The sequence below is a fragment of the Fukomys damarensis genome, unplaced genomic scaffold (genome assembly GCF_012274545.1).
Source record: "Fukomys damarensis isolate Sample0158 unplaced genomic scaffold, DMR_v1.0_HiC HiC_scaffold_5, whole genome shotgun sequence".
Classification (NCBI taxonomy): domain Eukaryota; kingdom Metazoa; phylum Chordata; class Mammalia; order Rodentia; family Bathyergidae; genus Fukomys; species Fukomys damarensis.
In genome coordinates, this window is record NW_022900917.1 from 81,791,097 (window position 1) to 81,809,610 (window position 18,514).

Consider the following 18,514-nt stretch of genomic DNA (forward strand, 5'->3'; position numbering starts at 1 on the left):
TATGAAATAACAAAAATAATCCCTCACAGGAGGGTGTTAAGGGTTAAATGCAGAAATGGTGTAAAGCTCTTACATGCCCTGCACATCCAACAATGGTCACTGCTGTCACTGCCACTCAGAGAAGCAGTGCCAACACTTGAGAGCGAAATGGGGTGAATCGTGCATCATTGCTGACTCCACTTCATGCATCCAGCAAACATTAATAAGTGCCTCGTCCCTGACAAGCACTGTGCTTGGCACAGCGATTATGAAGATGAGTAAGATACAATCCCTGCCCTAAAATCCGCATGCATTACCAAACTTTCCTGTTAAAAATGTATCACTTTAAAAAAGGGAAAAGAAAAAAATGTGAGAGAATGAAAAGATGAAAATAAAGTGTTTGTAGATGGGGAGGGGAGGAGGGGGTGAAGGGAGGGCAGAGGTAAGGGGAAAAAAATGAGAATCAAGACTTGCCATGTAAAGGTACATGATCCCAACAATGAATGTATATTCAGTTCAGCTTTAAACTCCTAAGGTAAACAGCTTAGAATTTCTAAACACAGTAAGTGTCCGTGATATGCTCTGTTTATGCATTTATTTACATTTTGCTTCATTCTAAAAAAGGTTATAAAGTCAATTTTTAAACACACACAATTTAACAACAATAACAAAAAGATAAAAATTGGGGTGAAGAGAAAATGAGGATTGTAGTTAAATGAAACTGGGGAAAGGTTACATCACAAACATGCTTGCTATGATGTGGACGTGATTATTAATGGTTATATGGATTCAGCTCCAAGGTTCCTAACAGGTAAAGCAAAAAGAAAAACACAGGAGCTACAAGATTCACAATGCCCACCAGATAAGTATCTAGCAGTTGCTGCTGTGTTACAAGGTGAGGAGATTCTGAAGCATCGCTCATCATTAAGCAGCCTTTGCAGTAACTTCCCTGTGTTAAATACACAACCACCCTACGCATGGCCCATTGTCTAGTCTCTTGCTTTTCCTGTGACACCAGTCCTCTTCCTTTTTCATCACTTTCCTGGGCTGCAAGTAGAGATCTGAGACTCCAGTTTAGAGATTAAGTTAAAAAAAAAAATTCCCACAGCTTTGTAGAGAGCACTCCATCCAAAGAGCAGCTGGGCAGCATGAGCCTACCTGCCTTGCTCATTTTTCTACAGCTTTGACCTCCCACTCAAAACAGATCTGTTTCTCCTCCTAAAGACAAGGTCACATGCCATACCTCAGACTTGTTCAGTGGGAAACTTCCCCATTCCCTCTCCATTTTCTCTTTTCCAGTAAGGAACTTGACTTTCCTCTATCCCTTTCTAACCATTTCTATGTGACAAGCACAAATTCTCCCAAAGCAATCTCTGGAAGCCACCCTTGCTGCAAGACAGGGCTGAACTGTTCCAGCCTGAGCATTTCTCAAGTCTCCCCACCCTCTGGTTTTGAGCCTAAATTGACACAAAGTTCTGAGGTTATAATCACTATCTGCCTATCTACCAGGCTCTTGCAAGGTTTCCTTAGCAACAGCTTCATTAAGGAACTGCATCAAACATTGTAAAGAATCTATTCTTACATATATATTCGGAGTAGCCTGCATAAAATTTGAATAGCTTTAAACAAAAAATTAACCAGGAACAAAGAAGTTCCAAGTCTTAGTCAATAGTAACACAAAACAAAATGTTCATAAATGGCTCAGAACTATTCCTAAACTTTAGGTCTGCAGGAGGCCAGAATATGTTCCCACATCTGGAAGGTCTTACTTTTTTCTAACTTTCCAAACAATTCCTCACTTTCACTTTCTCTTGCTGTCACCTGCCATTTTCTACTAAAGAAGAAAATTAATTTCAATCACTTGGGTTGTTTAGAGGAAGGTACATGCTGCAGTACACAGAGCTTGGATTTCAGAATTACAGTGATTTGGTATAAATACCAAAGGTGGATTTTATGACATAATCCTGGGTCCTCAATTTCTGCATCAGAAAAAGTGGGTACAACAAACTACTTAGTAAAGTTGTCATGACACTTAAGGCCAATATCTGTGTTAAATGCCTGGAACCAGCTACTCTCAGTAATAAGTACAATCTAAATTTCCATTTATATGACAGCAAAGAGAGAGACTTTGCTATTGTCATTTTCATGTAGTGACAGAGTTTATTTTCCTGGGATTAATAACACAAGAGCAGCCCTCATCAGAAAATGCCCCAGATCTGTGAGGCAGGACATGCCCAGTATGATGCCCAGCACTGTGTGCAGCATCGTACCATTTACACCATACGAGTCTATGGAGAGGTCAGTAGCATCATTCCTATTTGACAGTTCTGAAGCAGGCTAGGAGAAGTTATGCAACTACTTCCGATCACACAGTGAGGAGATGGTGATTTAAACCTAAATCAGGGAGGCTGAAGTCCAAGTCCCTTCTCTCTTACCTCTACCTCACCATTTGCCTGCAAAACCCTCATGGCCAGGATGCAGATTTGTATACAATCAGTTATTAAATGAAATGTTTCCTGCCATCTTTCAGTGCTAGATAATCATAAACACTCCCTTAAACAACTAAAGAAAGAACAGGTCAGCCCATGTCCCTACACACAAAGAAGGAGAATTTCTGCAGTGAATTCTGTAAAGAAACCCTTTCCAATACCACTAAATCTAAAGGCATTATTTAGCAGTTTTGATGTTTGTGCAGGGATTCTTAAGGCACAAGAAACCTGCAATAATCATATCTCAGTTCTTTTCAAAATTTCCACATTTGCCAAAATCATTCCCCAGAAATAGACACAACTCATCAATTCTACAATGGAACACACTGGATCAAGAACCAAAGGCTTGTTCTATTTCAGAAAAACTACAAGGCCTTCTTTTTATTGTGATTATAAAATCCCACCAGAACTCATTATTTTGCTGCCTGCTCATCTGGCAGACAAACATCGAGATGAGTCAACTAAAGCAAAGCACCATATTGGGGAGAACTCAAAAGGCCAAGCAACCACACTGGCGCTGTGCCTGGCAGCAGGGGGCGAAGGCAGCCTTTCCATGAGCCTCTGCTGACCTCTAGTGTTCAGCGGGAGACCAAGCAACACCAAACGCTGTCTTCCACAAGGTCTACATGTTTTAAGGGAAAACACTGCATTTTGTTAAATATGTGTATTTATATGCCCACCTGTGGAAATAGCTTCACAGCAAGCCCAAATTTTCAACATTAATTTGCAGAGACAACAACAGTCATTCCAGGAACACAGGTCTGAAGATGTCAGCCCCTCTGGGTTACTGCAGCCTGCTCCCTCAGCCCACTCCTCCCAACAAGCTCCCAGTCAACCATCTACAATTCCATTGCTTCAAGCCTTCTAAGGGTCTGCTTTAAAAGCAAAACTCACCCTCCGCTCTGTCACAAAAGATGTCTCTTGGAGCCCTCCCATCTCATAACAACACATGCCCACTGCAGAATCACCCCAGAGGGCAGACAGTGAAAAGGTACAGGACAAGAGCCTTTTACCTAAGTGAATCTTTCTGATCACTTCATGAGCTTGTTACACTGTCATCTTACAAATGGAAAGATGACGTGTTGGCGACACTGAGTGATTTTTCTCAGGGACACGCAGCTAACAAGTGGTAAAGGTGAGGTTTGAGCCCAAATCCATATGACAGCTTCTTTTCTGATTTAAAGCCTACCAGGATCCTCTGCTGCTACTGAAGAGGCCCAGCATTCTTCACTGTCAACCACAACCTGTACTAGGATCTCAGCCTGTGAAGCATCTCTCCCTTAACTGTGCCTCACAAACAAAATCACTTCATCCTCTAAATTATGTCTGGCTCCCGGTGCTCACATCCACCTATGTATTTGTGCCCAGTCACCACTACAGAGGCTTCTTGGCCCCCTTTACAGGGTCACTTCTTCCCTCTTAAGAGGGCACATCCCTGGGAAGTGGAGCATCAATCCCCAGAACAGAGGTCTCATGCCACACCCCATGCCTATCACCACACACTTCACCAGGCATGTGTATGGCCTGGCCAGCTCAGGTCATTGTGACCATGTGTCTCAGGGCAAGGACCATGTCCTCATTATCTCTGTAAACCCATGGCTGGACACAGTGCTTAACTCTAAGTAGGGCACCTAAAAGTAGAGTTAAATGCTCAGTGAAATCCAGACACTGATTTGGCTTTTGCTCTTCATCACTGAGGATGGATGGTTACCTTGGGCAGCTTTCCAGGTAACTGAAACTTCCACTCTGAAATGCAAGGTTTTTTTGCTTCTCCAGTCTGTCTGTATTGGAAACTTCAGTGCAAACCAAGACAATGACCTCTCCTGACCCTTTCCTGATGACACAGTGCACCACTGATTCTGAAACAATCGATGGCTAACTAAATGGCCTGAAACAATTCAGGGATTTGTGCTTGTTTGCTTATTTTTGTTGGTTTGTTGGCTTTTTTCTGCTCCTGTCTTTGCCTTTGGTGTTGAGCTGACAGTTGCCACCTCTCCCACACTTGGTAGCCTCACTCCTGTACCTAAGTTAGGATGTCATCTGAGATAAGGGGCAGGACTGGCAGGAAAGCACTGATCAGAGAGGGACCTACAGCACAAAGAGTTGAAGTATCTTGGCCAAGGCAGTGAAGCCAGAATTCAAACCCCAGTGGTCTGTGTACAGAGTCCATATGTTTAGTGATTATTCTAAAATAGTTATTTAGACCCTGACTATAACTATATAAAGTACCAAAATATGGACAGGAAGAATATTCACCAACACTAAGGTGCTGACTAACTCTGCTATTTTATTTCTACCAAAAAATTAAGCTCTCTGGTCAATATGTCAAGGCATTCTCCTGTTAATCTGGATTACAGAGGCAGGAGTATTTTGGTAGTCGTGCTTTTTCATGTCCAAGTAGAAAGTGATTTTAAAGTCTCTCCCCTCCCTGCTCTGCTCTATCTCACCTGAGCCCCAGACCCACAGACCTCAGTCTCATCCTCTGTCCAAAGCTGCCCTCTCCTCTGTCTTTCTCAATACCTTCAGAGTTCAGCCCAACACTCATTCATCTGATGCACTGTGCATAAACTACAGTTATTCCACCTTCCTCTCTGTCAATATCATTCTTTTCAATGTGTCCAGCCTGGCTGCTCTTCCACCATCACCTTCTGCCAGATGCCATCATGCTCTCCTGGACTCCAGTGTCTCCAAACCAGACCTCCCCATAGCTTAGCCTCTTTCATATAAACCTGACCCTTCCTTCCCTGCTTTGGAGAACTTTCTTTTAAATCTAACTGCTCAATGGAAGTGGTGGTGCACACCAATAATCACAACACTAGGGAGGCTGAAGCAGGAGGATTGCCCCAAGTTTGAGCCCAGCCTAAACTACACAGAGAGTCTCTGTCTCAAAAAAACAAACAAACAAAAAAATCCAACTGCTCTTAGAGCAAACCCCCAATTCTCCACCTGGCACGAAAGCCTTCCTGCTGGGCAGTGGCCCTCGAGGGGCCTCCTTTCTTCCTTGCCCTCTTCCTCCATTACTGCACTGTTTAACCTCCCATGAGGACTTTCTCTTTAGACTATCATTCTACAGGGCCATCTACCTAGCGAACACCTATTCATCCCTCAAGGTTAGCTTCAAGTTCCCTGGCCCTAACTCCACATGCATCCACCACATGAAGCTAGACCCTTATACCAGTTGCTCCCTTGTCACCTGTTCACCCAACCTCTTTCACTTATGCACTGTTCAGTGGCTGTTTTTCTCACAAGACTGTCAGCTCAGCGGTGGGGGGAGCAAGAGCTGCCTGCTTCACCTCTCCATCACCCACTCTCAGCACAGTACTCTGCTTGCCAAAGATCTTCTCAGTCACCCGGTGACCTGTATGTTCCTCCAGGACTCCTGCTCCTAAACAAACTGCTACATTCTGGAGTCTTGGCTTCCCTTGATTTTCCAGGTAAAGATCCAAGTCAGGGTAGATAAATATCAAAAATCCTTCTCAGACCATCAGCTTGGAGATTTTTCACTACCTATCTAAAACTAAACACTTTAATGATTTTGTTTTATTGAAACCTATTAAGACTCAGTGTTAACTATCATTTGTGGGGTGCCTACTGTAGAGAAGGAGCCATACCAAGAACATCCACAACTTCATTTTCTATAAAACTAACAATCCAGACAAGGTTAAAAATGGCAAACATTCCACAAGTTAACCCAAGAGCCACGAAGCATGCTCAAGGCTGCAAAGCTGGCAGGAGGCAAAGTTATTTCTCCAATCAAAAAATTTCAAAACGACAGAATATTCTGAATTTTGAAAGTAAAATACCACAAAGTAAAGAAGTAAAACATACAAATGGCCACACTGATTAGTGTTGTGGCTTGTGTTCAGATGTTCCCCAAAGCTTCACCGGGTCATAGGCAGGGCTTTTCCAGGGGTGCTGGATCTAGAGTGTGTTACACTGAAATTGATTCATGGTACAATGCAAAGATCAAGGCACTAGGATTAAGGGTGTGAGTGCTGCCCACCCTAAGTAGCCTGGATAAGACATAAGGAATAGAAAGAGCTGTGGCTGTCTCTCTTGCTTGCTTTCGTTACTTTCTGTCTGCCATGAACTGTTTCTCCTCTGTGATGCCCCTCTGCCATGTGCCACTCTGCCTTGGAGCCAGCCAAGGATGGATTAAAACCTCTACAAACTGTGAGCTAAATAAACCTTTCCCCCTTTAACTTTGCATGTTGGATATTTTGTCTCAGCAACAAGAGAAAAAAGTTAACTAAGACAATTAGGCTACCAGGCTACAATTCCATAGTTTTTATCATAGCATTCTATATCCTAGCACAGCAAAGCCAGGTGGATGAGGAGTGATAAAGTCCTAAGAATCCATGTGTGCACAGAGGCATGCATACACTCACCTGTCGAAGATTAATGTACACTGCATTCTGAAGAAATTCTGAAGCTTCCATGCTCCGCTTCTGAATTGCCAGGACACGTACAGCTTTAACACAAGCTTCCAACTCAATTACTCCAGCATTTTTATACTGTCAGATATAAAAGAAGATCATACTTTCTGATACTTGTATCACAAAAGAGAGCAAAGAAGTTTCTGCCATATTGTGAAATTGGTGCCCTGGGAATTCTTAGGCCTATACAGAGGCACAGGGCCACGTTTTCTAAGGTTCCTTCTAATTTAAAACATGATGACCCACTATCTCAGCAAAATGTCTGAGTCTCCACCTTATCTTGTCTAACAGAAGAGAATATCCTGAGGCAGAATCTGGAAATCCAATAAGAAATCACTGAAGAGGTTAGGCACAAAAGGCTGCTGATGAGGCTTTGCCACCAGTCTCTGTGAATGAAAACCAGTCGTGGCTTCCACTCACAAAGTGGGGGTTAGTATAATGTGTGTGTATGTATGTGTGTACAAATCAAATACACTCAAACTTGCTATGTGGGCATGTGTCCTTTCTATCACTGTCATTGCACAGTGATAGAACAACCATCAAGACAATCTTAGTCTAGGAGTCTGGATAGCATGGAAAAGCCTCAGGCTCTTTTGGTGGAGGGGTGAAAGAGGAAAAAAAGGAGAAAGAACTAAATGAAGCAAAAGAATTAAAACACAGCCAGAGAAAGACAAGACATTAATTTTCTCTTTCTACTTGGAACACATACATATGAGGAACTGGCTTTTCCCCCAAGATGCCTTGTAGAATACTGAACTAAGGAACAAGGGACAATAACCAGTGTTTTATTGAGCAATACTAATGAGCCTGTCCCTGTTCTAGGCATTTTATATATATAAAATCATTTAGCCTGATTAAGCATTCCAGGCAGCAGTCCTTAATTTCTCCATTTTGGGAGATGAGAAAACTGGAGCTCACAAAGGTCAGAGAATCTAACTGAAGTCAGACAGCCAGGAAACGGCCATGAGAGAAGGATTCCTCTCTCAAGTCTGTCTGACTCGTTGGTCTGCTCCAGTGCTCCCAGGACAGGGGCCTCTGGGCTCTTCAGCAGGGCTGCTGCAGACCAGTTTTTCCCAGGGAGATGTTGCAAATGCTCATTACCACCATGTTGCAGGGAGTCACTGAGGCTTGGCCATAGCTAGTGAGGTGGTGTCTTTTCCATCATGCTCACAGGCTTAATCACAATAGCAGAAGAGGTCTCTGCATGTGGCCAGCTTGGATGTTTCAAGAATATTACCCTGTTACTCTAGGCCAAAAGTAGACATTAAAAGTACGAAAATTATATATTCCCACCACATCTCTCCATCTCCATCAACATTACCATTTTGAGAACTCTGAGATGTCTATTTTAAAAAACAAAAACAAAAAGACTGTAAAAACAAGGTTAATGTGTCAGAGGTGGTGGCACACACCTGTAATCCCAGCACTTGGGAGACTGAGGCAGAACTGCAAGTTCAAGGTTACCCTGGGCTACATACTGAGTTTTAGGCCAACCTTGATTATACAGGGAAACCCTGTCTTAAAAAGGAGGATAGCGAGAGGTAATTTTACAAAGCTAGTTAGATAATAAACAGTAAAAAATCAATCTACTTCTTTATAGGTTAGCTTTAAACAGGCAGAAAATACAATGGCACAATATCCAACTCACAAAATATAAACATATTAACAACCAGGAATAAACTTCAAAGCAATATTCATGTTTTATATAAAGAAAACTACAGCATTATATGAAAATATCAAAAATAAGATGCCTAGATGTACAGACATTGACATATTCTAGAGAGGTAAACATTTCTAAAGTGAGTGTTTGGGACCAAGGATTTAGCTCAGTGGCACCATGCCTGCCTGGCAAGCACAAGGTCCTGAGTTCAATTCCCAGTACCGGAAAAAATAAATGAATTTTTAAATATAAATAAATAAATAAAATTGTCTTTTTAAAAAGTGAATATTCTCTCCCAAATAAGTGAAAACTTATTGCAAGTTCTATCCAAATCCCAATCTGATTTTACCTTTAATAAAGCGCTTTAGAATTCTTCAGAAGTAGTCAATTCATTATATTAGCCAAAAATATTGGGAATGGGAGCGAAAAAAATTTAAAGGTGCGCTGGGGGACCAGCTCAATGGCAAAGCCCCTGCCCAGCACACTCAGGGCGCCAGATTAATTTCCCCAGTACTGCAAATAAATAAATAAATAAATAAAGGACTCATATTATTAAATATGAAATAAATTACAACAGATAAAATATCACAGTGCTGAAGGTTTAAAAAGATAGATAAAGCCAGATGCTGGCGCATGCCTATAATCCCATCACTTGGGAGGCTGAGGCAGGAGGATTGCTGTGAGTTCGAGACCAGCCTGGGCTACACAGTGAGTTCCAAGTCAGTCTCAACTACATAGTAAGACCCTGTCTTTAAAAAATAAAAATAAAAATAAATAAAATAAAGCCAGACGTGGGAGAGTATGCCTATGATTTCAGCATTCTGGAAGGTTGTTCAAATCCAGCCAATAGATAAAGCCAGATGCTGGCGCATGCCTATAATCCCATCACTTGGGAGGCTGAGGCAGGAGGATTGCTGTGAGTTCGAGACCAGCCTGGGCTACACAGTGAGTTCCAAGTCAGTCTCAACTACATAGTAAGACCCTGTCTTTAAAAAATAAAAATAAAAATAAATAAAATAAAGCCAGACGTGGGAGAGTATGCCTATGATTTCAGCATTCTGGAAGGTTGTTCAAATCCAGCCTGGGCAATTTAGTGAGACTGTCTCAAAATCAAAAATTTTAAAAGGGAAGAGGAGCTGGGGGTGTAGCTCAGTGCAGAGGTTCTGGTTTCATTCCCCAGTAGCACAACAATAGGCAGAAACAGACAAAGACAGACAGAAAGACAGATGGACAGAGAGAGACAGAGGAAAACACATGAATTCAATAAACTGCAGTGGCATGATCACATAACCACTAGGAAAAATAAGTTATATCCTTATATCCTATTGTAGATAAAATAAAATTATACCAATCTTTTAAACTACAGACAATACAGATATAATTTGCACCTGTTGTCTCAGTTCATCCTTAACTACACTTCTCTGAGATTATGCATACTATTATCACCCCCATTTTAGAGAATAAAAAACTGAGGAAATGTCTTTTTTTTCTCATTGAGTTTATTGGTACATTTTAAGTATACAGTACAGTTACATTCATCATTGGGGTCTTGTACCTTTACATAACAGGTCTTGGTTTAATTTTTCCCTGTATCCCTGTGCTCCCTTCACCCCCTCCTTCCTTCCTATTTTCAAGAACTTTATTTCCATTTTTTTGTTTTCTCATATTTTTTTCTTTTCCCTTATTTCCTTTCCCCTACCCTTCCCACTCCCCCTATTTCTTTAGCCCTTTTCTTCCTATTTCACAAGGAAATATTTTATTCTACTAATCTTTTTCTTTGTTTACTGAAAATTGAACCCAGCACTTCACAATGAGCCACCGTAGATCTCTATCTCTTTTTTATACTTTTGTTATTTAGAGACAAGGTCTCACTAAACTGCTAAATTGCCAGGTTGGGCTCAAATTTGCCAATCTCCTGCCTCAGCTTTCTAGAATGCTGGGATTATAGGCATAAACTGCCATGCCCCGCTTACTAAGAAATTTTAAGCATAATACCAAGTATAAAAGCTACAAGAGCCAGGGATTTAGCTCAGTGGTACTGCCACCTGCCTCACAAACACAAGGTCCCAAGTTCAATCTCTGGTACTCCCCCCAAAAAAGCTACAAGAAAAGGAATCACTATATTGAAAATGAATCTTTATCAAAACCAAAAAGAAAAATCTTATAAAGAAGATTAAAGGGCAAAGAAAAAGAAAAATATTTGCGGACTAGGGCTTTAGCTCAGTGGAAGGGTACTTGCCTAATATGTGACAGGCACAGTGTTCCATCCCCAGCACCACAAAAACAAGAAAATAAAAAATATTTCCAATGTCTATGAATACAAAGCAAGAATTAGTATTTCCCACATACAAAGCAATAAAATCATAACTTGCACATGTACAAAGGACACAAATGGGAAATACAGATGGCAAACAAGTGTGAAATGTTCAGTACCTCACCACAGTGAAGAAATACAAAATGAAACAACAAAAAATTACCTCTGCCCATCAGACTAGCAAATATTTTAAAGAATAATAGATAGCATTTGTTTGTGGAGAGTGAATTGTTAGCAAGCCTTTGTGAAGGACAACATAGGATATCTAACCATAAAAAATGTACACTTTTTAGCCCCAGTCCACTTCTAGAACTACTGCCTTAAAAAAAATTCAGTCCTGTTGAGCATGGTGGTATATGTCTGTAATTCCAGCACTTGGGAGGCTGAGGCAGGAGGATCACACAAGTTTGAGATCAGCCTGGGCTACATAGTAACTTCAAGGACAGCCTGAACTACATAGGGAGACCCTGTCTCAAACAAACAAAACTTTAAAAACCTCAGCCCCAAAAGGTTTATCTATAAGGCTAATTATAAAAGAATTAACTATAGCAGGGAAAATATAAGCTAAAGGAATACTCCCACAAGAACAGAAGAATGTAGGGCCAGGAATTTAGCTCAGTGGTGCCGCCACCTTTCTCACAAGCACAAGGACCCAAGTTTGATCCCTGGTACCAAAAAAAAAAAGAACAGAAGAATGTATATTCAAGAATGTTTCACAAAGCATTTTTCTAACAGGAGAAAAATAAGAAACCCTGGGTATCTTCAGATCAGAAAATGATGAAGTAAATTATGGCCAGCTATGAATTTGATGAAAGTAGTGTTTCTAAGTGCTGCCTGTAACCTCATGAACGAACCACTCTACACACAGAGCAAACCTCACCACTGTACTTAGAAGAACCAAGCACATCAGAGGTGGGGGACACCTGTCCTCCATGCCTGTTGCACAAAGCAAGCTGCAGAAGAATATACGTACGTGGCTCATCCTGTTCTGTAAATAAAACATCTTGGTATTTCAGAGGCTAAAAGTCATGCAAGAAATACACCAAAGTGTCAGTAATTACTGCTCATGGGAAGAAAGGGCAGGAACATCTCACTCTTTTACTTGAAACCACCCTTCTACCAGCTTGAGGTTTTTCTGTTTATTTATTTTGTTTGTCCAATATTTTAGTAAAAACATTTGGAATTTTAATTTGTTTTAAAAAAGCAGGGGATGTAATCTAGTGGTATAGTACTTGCCTGATATACACAAGTCTGTGGGTTCAATCCCCAGCACCAGAAAAAAATTCCAAAGCAAAAAGAATTTTATGTCCATAAGATGGAATACTGTACAATATAAGCCATTAAAAATCATGCCAGAGAGGCCAGCAATTTAGCTCAGTGGTTCTGCTGCCTGCCTCGCAAATGCAAGGTCCCGAGTTTGATCCCTGGTGCCAAAAAAAAAAAATCATACCATGGAAAATTTAGTAACATAGAAAAAACACATTATATGCCAAATGAAAAATGTAGCTCAAAACACAGTAGATGTGCAGTATGCTCACCATTTTGTAAGATATGGGTATTACACATTGACAAAAGGATCCAAAAATAGATGCAAAAATGTTAATGATAGCACTTTTCCTCCCTTTTCCAAGGTTATTATATTAAATATATATTGTTTTGAATCAAAAAAAAACATTTTAAGCATATAATATTAAGCTTTAGACAATAATCACTTAAAAAATGATTGGAATATATACTGCAGTATTAGACAAGGAAGAAAAAGCAACTTGTAATTGAAACAACATAATTATGTTAAAAATTTACAAAGCAATAAAATCACCTTGCTGTAATAGGAAATGGCCTCTTTATATTTGTCAATTATATCTTCAGGGCTAAGACAGTTCTTAGCACGTCCAATTTCAGCACTGGTGTCAGGGTTTATGCCATTGGTGGTAAGGGCACCTGCAAACCAAAAAGAGAAGAAATAATCTTTTGCTTTTTCTGTCCTGTTTCTTAGTTTAAAAGGAATGTGAATTAGTTAAAACTTAAATATGCCCTATTGAACTTTAAATAATGAAATGGTGTTTAAAATTTTTATAGATTATACACTCCCTATAATAATCTTGTCAACAAAGCATTGTGTTAAATGTTAATTAACACAGTTTTCCTCCTGATAAAAATTTTTATGAAAGAAAATGTAATGCACTACATAACAATAGCATGTTTACAACAAACAGCTTAGCCATCTTGCAACACAGGTAGAATTCAACACACAGTCTCTCTTGGCTTGAAATTTTTCATGTTAGCAAGGGCCCACCCTACATCCTCAAAGGAGAGAGACTGTGTATGAAACATTTTCTGAGCTCTATAGCACTAAAAAAGTAATCTATAAATACCAGTGTCCTTTCCATGATTGTCATTTTCCATTTCTAACCAACTCCTGTCAATAAGCAGAACCTCCTAATTCTCCAGCCATCAAATCCTCTCGGGAAAGAGTCTTAGTTTACATTTTCAGAATACAATCAACAACACAAAGAACTCTAGCAGGAGAAAAATTACGAAATATTCTTTGATATCTTAGAATACTCAAAAAATATTCACCTAAGCCTCAGAAGCAAGAGAAGCCAGGCTTCTCATAAGCCACTTGTTTATCTTACAGTCAGTAGCATCCCCCACAAATCCCACATCCCTTGTGTCTGTTGGGAGGCTCAGGGTAAGCCGTTGCCTGCATTTACAACTACACTTGACCAGAGTGCACAGCTCACGCTGCCCTCATATTGTGCAAGCTCAGTTAGTGCCCTCATCCTTGTCTTGGTCCAATTTTCTCACCTGCATGCTTTTACTCTCTAATTCCATAAGCTGCCGCAAATGCTTTTTTGGAACAAGACAGAAGACTGAATATTTACTCATTAGATAAGTGGAAAGATGGATGGGAAACAGAGAGACTGCGAAATGGGGAACAAAGAAAATGCATATGCAAAATCTTCTTCCAGTAAGATAAGAAAGATCTATTGCAGAGAACTGCAAAGAGGCAGGTGGCTTGGGATTTTGTTTCCTATGGATTTTATGAAAATCACAGCAACAAATGAGAGAGAAAAACTATAAATAAGAAGAAGAAAGGGCAGGCTTGGAAAAATATCTAAAATATGTGCTTTTTAAAGAACAGATTCAAACCAGCACAGCTCACTGACACAAGCTCTGGGTACACACAGGCTTACACCAGGCAGTTCCATAGCCATGACAGAAACCATCCTGACACTTTGAGCAAGCCCCACTTCTGCAGGTGAGGGGCAGAACCTGGGGAGCCAGGTATTTTCACCAGTCCTCAAGGTCAGAGAGCTGGTGACTCCAAGGATTTCACCATGAGCCTGTGCTCTTCACCACTGTGCTACGTGCGGTGCTTTTCTGTGGTTTTCATGCTTTTATCACATTTGTTTCTGACATAACATAATACTTAATAAATGTCAGAGTCTTGATTTACCTTAAAGGGAGGAGGAGTTATGGCGGGGTCAGAATGAGACAGGTGCTCATTCTTCACATGAAACCTCATCAGCACAAGACCAAAACACTAAAGAGGAAGTCCCCAGTTGCACTTCCTCCTCAGAGAAAAAGAGCATCACTAGTTCCAAGGGCTCACTGAGGGAGTAACTTCACTCTAATACCAAGGCCGAAGAAAACATTCCATATGAAGCAACCAAAAACAATACAACTCTTGGGAAGCTAACCAGAGCATAGCTCTCAGGAGAGCTTAATGGGCCAGACTGATTTAATTTCACTCAATAAAAGAATAACAAGCTCTAAAAATATTAGCACACAGTAGACTTGATCTTTCCTGACTTCTACACTTTTGACAGCCCATATGTAACATTACTGTGAGCCAGTGAAACAACAAGTCATGAAGACCCACAGCCTCTGGACTGTAGGCAGGAAAATCAATGCTATGAGCAGGCTGGAACCCAGACTGGATCAAAGAGTTAGAGAGCCTGAGAGAGACACCATCACAATGATTCCCAGGTATCAACCCAAAAACCTGTTAACTGTTTGAAAAATAGTTATGAATTCCTATTTTGTGCAAGATTATATACAAGGGCTGGAGATGAGGCTCAGTGGTAGAGCACTTGCCTGGCATGTGTGATTCCCCGGGCTCAATCCCCAAAACCATCACCACCACCACACACCAAAAAAATTACATACAAGACACAAAATTAGAAACTCAAGGCATACAGATAAAGCAAAGCAAGAAAAAGAGGGAATAAAGCAGAGATGAATGTGACCAGAAAGAAAAAAAATAAAACAGGAAATGGTAGTGTGGTAATAATTTCAACTATAGGCAGCACATTTGTGTTTGACTAGTCTGCTATCCAAGTAGAAACAAAATGGGCCAGGGATTTAGCTCAGTGGTTCCGCTGCCTGCCTTGCAAACACAAGGACTTGAGCTCGATCCCCATTACAAAGAAAGAAAAAAAGAAAGAGAGATAGAGAGAGCAATCAAAGCAATGCAGCAATGCAGGGTTCATGGCACACCCTTGCAATCCTGGCTACTCTGGATGATGAGGCAGAAGGATCACAAGTCTGAGCCAAGCATGGGCAACTTACTGAGGCCTTATCTAAGGATGTAGGCCTTATCTGAGGATGTAGATCATCAACCCCTGGAGTCAATCTCAGTACTACAAAAAGAAAATAACAACAACAAAAAAGGAAATGACATACAAAGTGACAACTGCAGAGGAATAACAGGAGGACAGTGTATCCCCAAGCCTGGACAGTGAACTGGGCAAGTTCATGAAGGAGACGTAGCACCTGAAGTGACAAAGCTAAAATGCATTCTTAATTATGGTACTGGAATACTTGACTGGTTATTCGGAAAAAGGTAAAATCAGATTCACTTCACACCAAACACAAAAACAAACTCCAAATGGATCTGGGACTGAAGTGTAAACAGAAAACCTAAAAAAAAAGTTCAAGAAACATAGGTAAATTACTTTAAAAGCTCGATATAGCAAAAGGCTCTCAAGATTCAAACCCAAATGCAATTTTTAAAATAAACATGTATATATCAAGCACAAAATAATACAGCAAAACATGCCATAAATAAAGCTATACATAAATGATAATCTGAGAGAAAATATTTACAATATATATCATAAAGTACTATTATCCCTAATATACAAAGATGTCATGAGGAATAGGGACGTATCTCAGTGGTAGACACATCTCTATGTCCTAGCAAGTGTGAGGTCCTAGGTTCAATCCCCAGCACTGAAAAAAAAAAATCATAAACAGAAAAAAAAAGATCAAAAGAGATGAGAAGACAATTCAGAAAAGAATACCAGACTGGCTGTGTAGCTCAGTGGTACAGCACTCACCAGCATGTGCAAGGCCCTAAATTCAATCCCCAGCACTGGAAAAAAAGGTGTAATATATGACCTCCTGCCTTTTATATAAGAAGACAAAATAAGAACTTCTTTTTTTTTTTTTAGCATTCTGGGGACTCTTTATTCCTTTGTGTAGATCTAAATTTCCACCCAACTCCATTTTCCTTTGCCTCAAGGAATCCCTTTAATATTCCTTATACTGCACTTTGTGTAGCTAAATTTCCACCCAACTCCATTTTCCTTTGCCTCAAGGAATCCCTTTAATATTCCTTATACTGCAAGTTGGCTAGTTATGAATTCTTTTTACTTTATTCTTCTTCATTTTCTATGGAGGTTTTCACAAGTTGACGATGTTTTCTTTCACTATTTGAAATGTTTTGCCCAACTGTCCTCTGGATTGCCTAGTTTCCAGCAAGAAATCTGCTGTCTTCCATATCTTCAGAATCAGATGTTTCCATCTCTGGTAGAACATTAGGATTCTCTGTTTGCCACCTGTTTTCAGCCACTTGATCATGTGTCTTAGTGAAGTTGCTTCATGTTTTCTGGGGTTCATCATGCCAAAATAAGAACTTCCATATGATTTCTTAAATGGGGAACAAATGGGATCAGTTACCTAGTGAGGTAGAAGGAGTAAGAGGAAGTGATGTGTCTCTGAGTAAAACTTTGTGTACAGTTTTGACTTCTGAAACCATGACAATGCTTTATAGACTAAAATACAATCAATAAAGATGAATGGAACTGCTAAAAAACTACAAATAGAAACAAATGACTACATATCAAGTAAATAATATAATCACATTGACAGGGAGAATGAAAGAATAGAACCAAGTAACTTCTGATTGCACTACCTTGTACATTTATCCTCAGAATAAACACAAAAAGAATCACACACAATCCTTGAATTCTAGCTATATGTGGGGGTTTGCTTCTGAACTGATGCTAGTTAGCAACCGCAAAATATTTTCTATCACTGAACTGAGAAAATGAGTATATATATATTGATGACCACAGTTATCACAAATGGAGAAGGAAGGTGTAAATGTGAAACACAAGAATACTAGAAAGAGGGCAGGGATTTGGCTCAGTGGTTCCACCGCCTGCCTCACAAGTACAAGGGCCCGAGTTCAATCCCTGGTACAAAAAAAAAGAATACTATAAAGAACCGGTGTTTGGGGTTAGAATTGGAGAAACCAATATAAACTATAGCTAACAGTACGAACTTGACAAAGGGTCCAGAAGCAATGAACACATGAGCACATTTATTTTCCAGGTCTTGGTTTCCTTTTTTTTTTTTTTTTTTTGGTACCAAGGATCGAACTCAGGTCAGATCTTGGTTTCTTAATACCATTCTCCAGCAAAAGGAATTGGAACTCCTTAGAGAAATGTCAGATTCCAGAGCTGCGACAAAGGAAGTACAAAAAAAAACTCAAAATCTCTGCACCACAAAGTAAAAAATTGTTTTTATACAACAGGGAACATGTCAAAAGGGCACAAGTAGTGCATGCCTATAATCCCAGCAATGGGGAGGCTAAGGCGCAACAATAGCTGGGAATTCAAGGCCAGCCTGGGCTACACAGTGAGCTTAAGACTAGACTGAACTGCGTAGCAAGACCCTGTTTCAAAAAAAAAAAAAAGCACAGGAGCCAGCACAAAGGGCTTTCACCAGCCAAATCTAGACATTGAACTACAAGGTAAAAGCATGTTAGCAATGGATTAAATGCATTGTAAAGAAAACAGGGAGAGAGGGAAGGAGAAAGAGAAGTGACTTAGATATAAAATTCTTCACTGAATGCCAGGACAAAGGGTAAATGTGTGATGGAAACACAGAGATTTATATAGTCTTGAAGTATTTTCTCTCAAACTATTAATTACAAAGAAAAAATACTAACTTTGAAGTAGAAAATCCTAGCAGCCTCCATTTTAACCAACAATCAAAGCAATCAGCACCAATAATGGGATAAATCAACATTTCATCCTCCTGAGACTTGCATAATGAGCACAACACACATTTGGTTCCTCCCTCATTTTGCCAAAACTTATGACCTCATAATCATGAAGCAAGCAACTTTCCCGCAAGCTTGAATCAAGAATATTCTACAAAATAAGTGATCTGTACTCTTCAAAAATATCAATCATCAAAAACAAAAAAAGAAGAAAGGCTGAGAAAAACTATTTCAGATTAAACAATATGAAGTTGATATAGAAACTACATGAAGTGTACGATCCTGGACCAGATCCTGGGTCAGGAAACAGAACTGCAGTCTAAGAACAGCTGGTGGAAT

At 40.0% G+C, this 18,514-nt stretch overlaps 1 protein-coding gene across 11 annotated transcripts in view; it reads right to left on the reverse strand.

The window, feature by feature from the left end:
* Positions 1 to 18,514, reverse strand: part of Trappc9 (trafficking protein particle complex 9) — a 682,458-nt gene that overhangs the window by 627,055 nt on the left and 36,889 nt on the right. For all 11 annotated transcript variants that reach the window (XR_004516032.1, XR_004516033.1, XM_033760864.1 and 8 more), the window contains 2 exons: positions 12,698 to 12,819; positions 6,857 to 6,982 (listed from right to left, as the gene is read on the reverse strand). Coding sequence is in view for 9 of the 11 variants with exons in the window: in XM_033760864.1 (XP_033616755.1) it covers positions 6,857 to 6,982; positions 12,698 to 12,819 (248 nt within the window). In the remaining 2 variants the exon portion in view is untranslated. The remainder of the gene's footprint in view (positions 1 to 6,856; positions 6,983 to 12,697; positions 12,820 to 18,514) is intronic.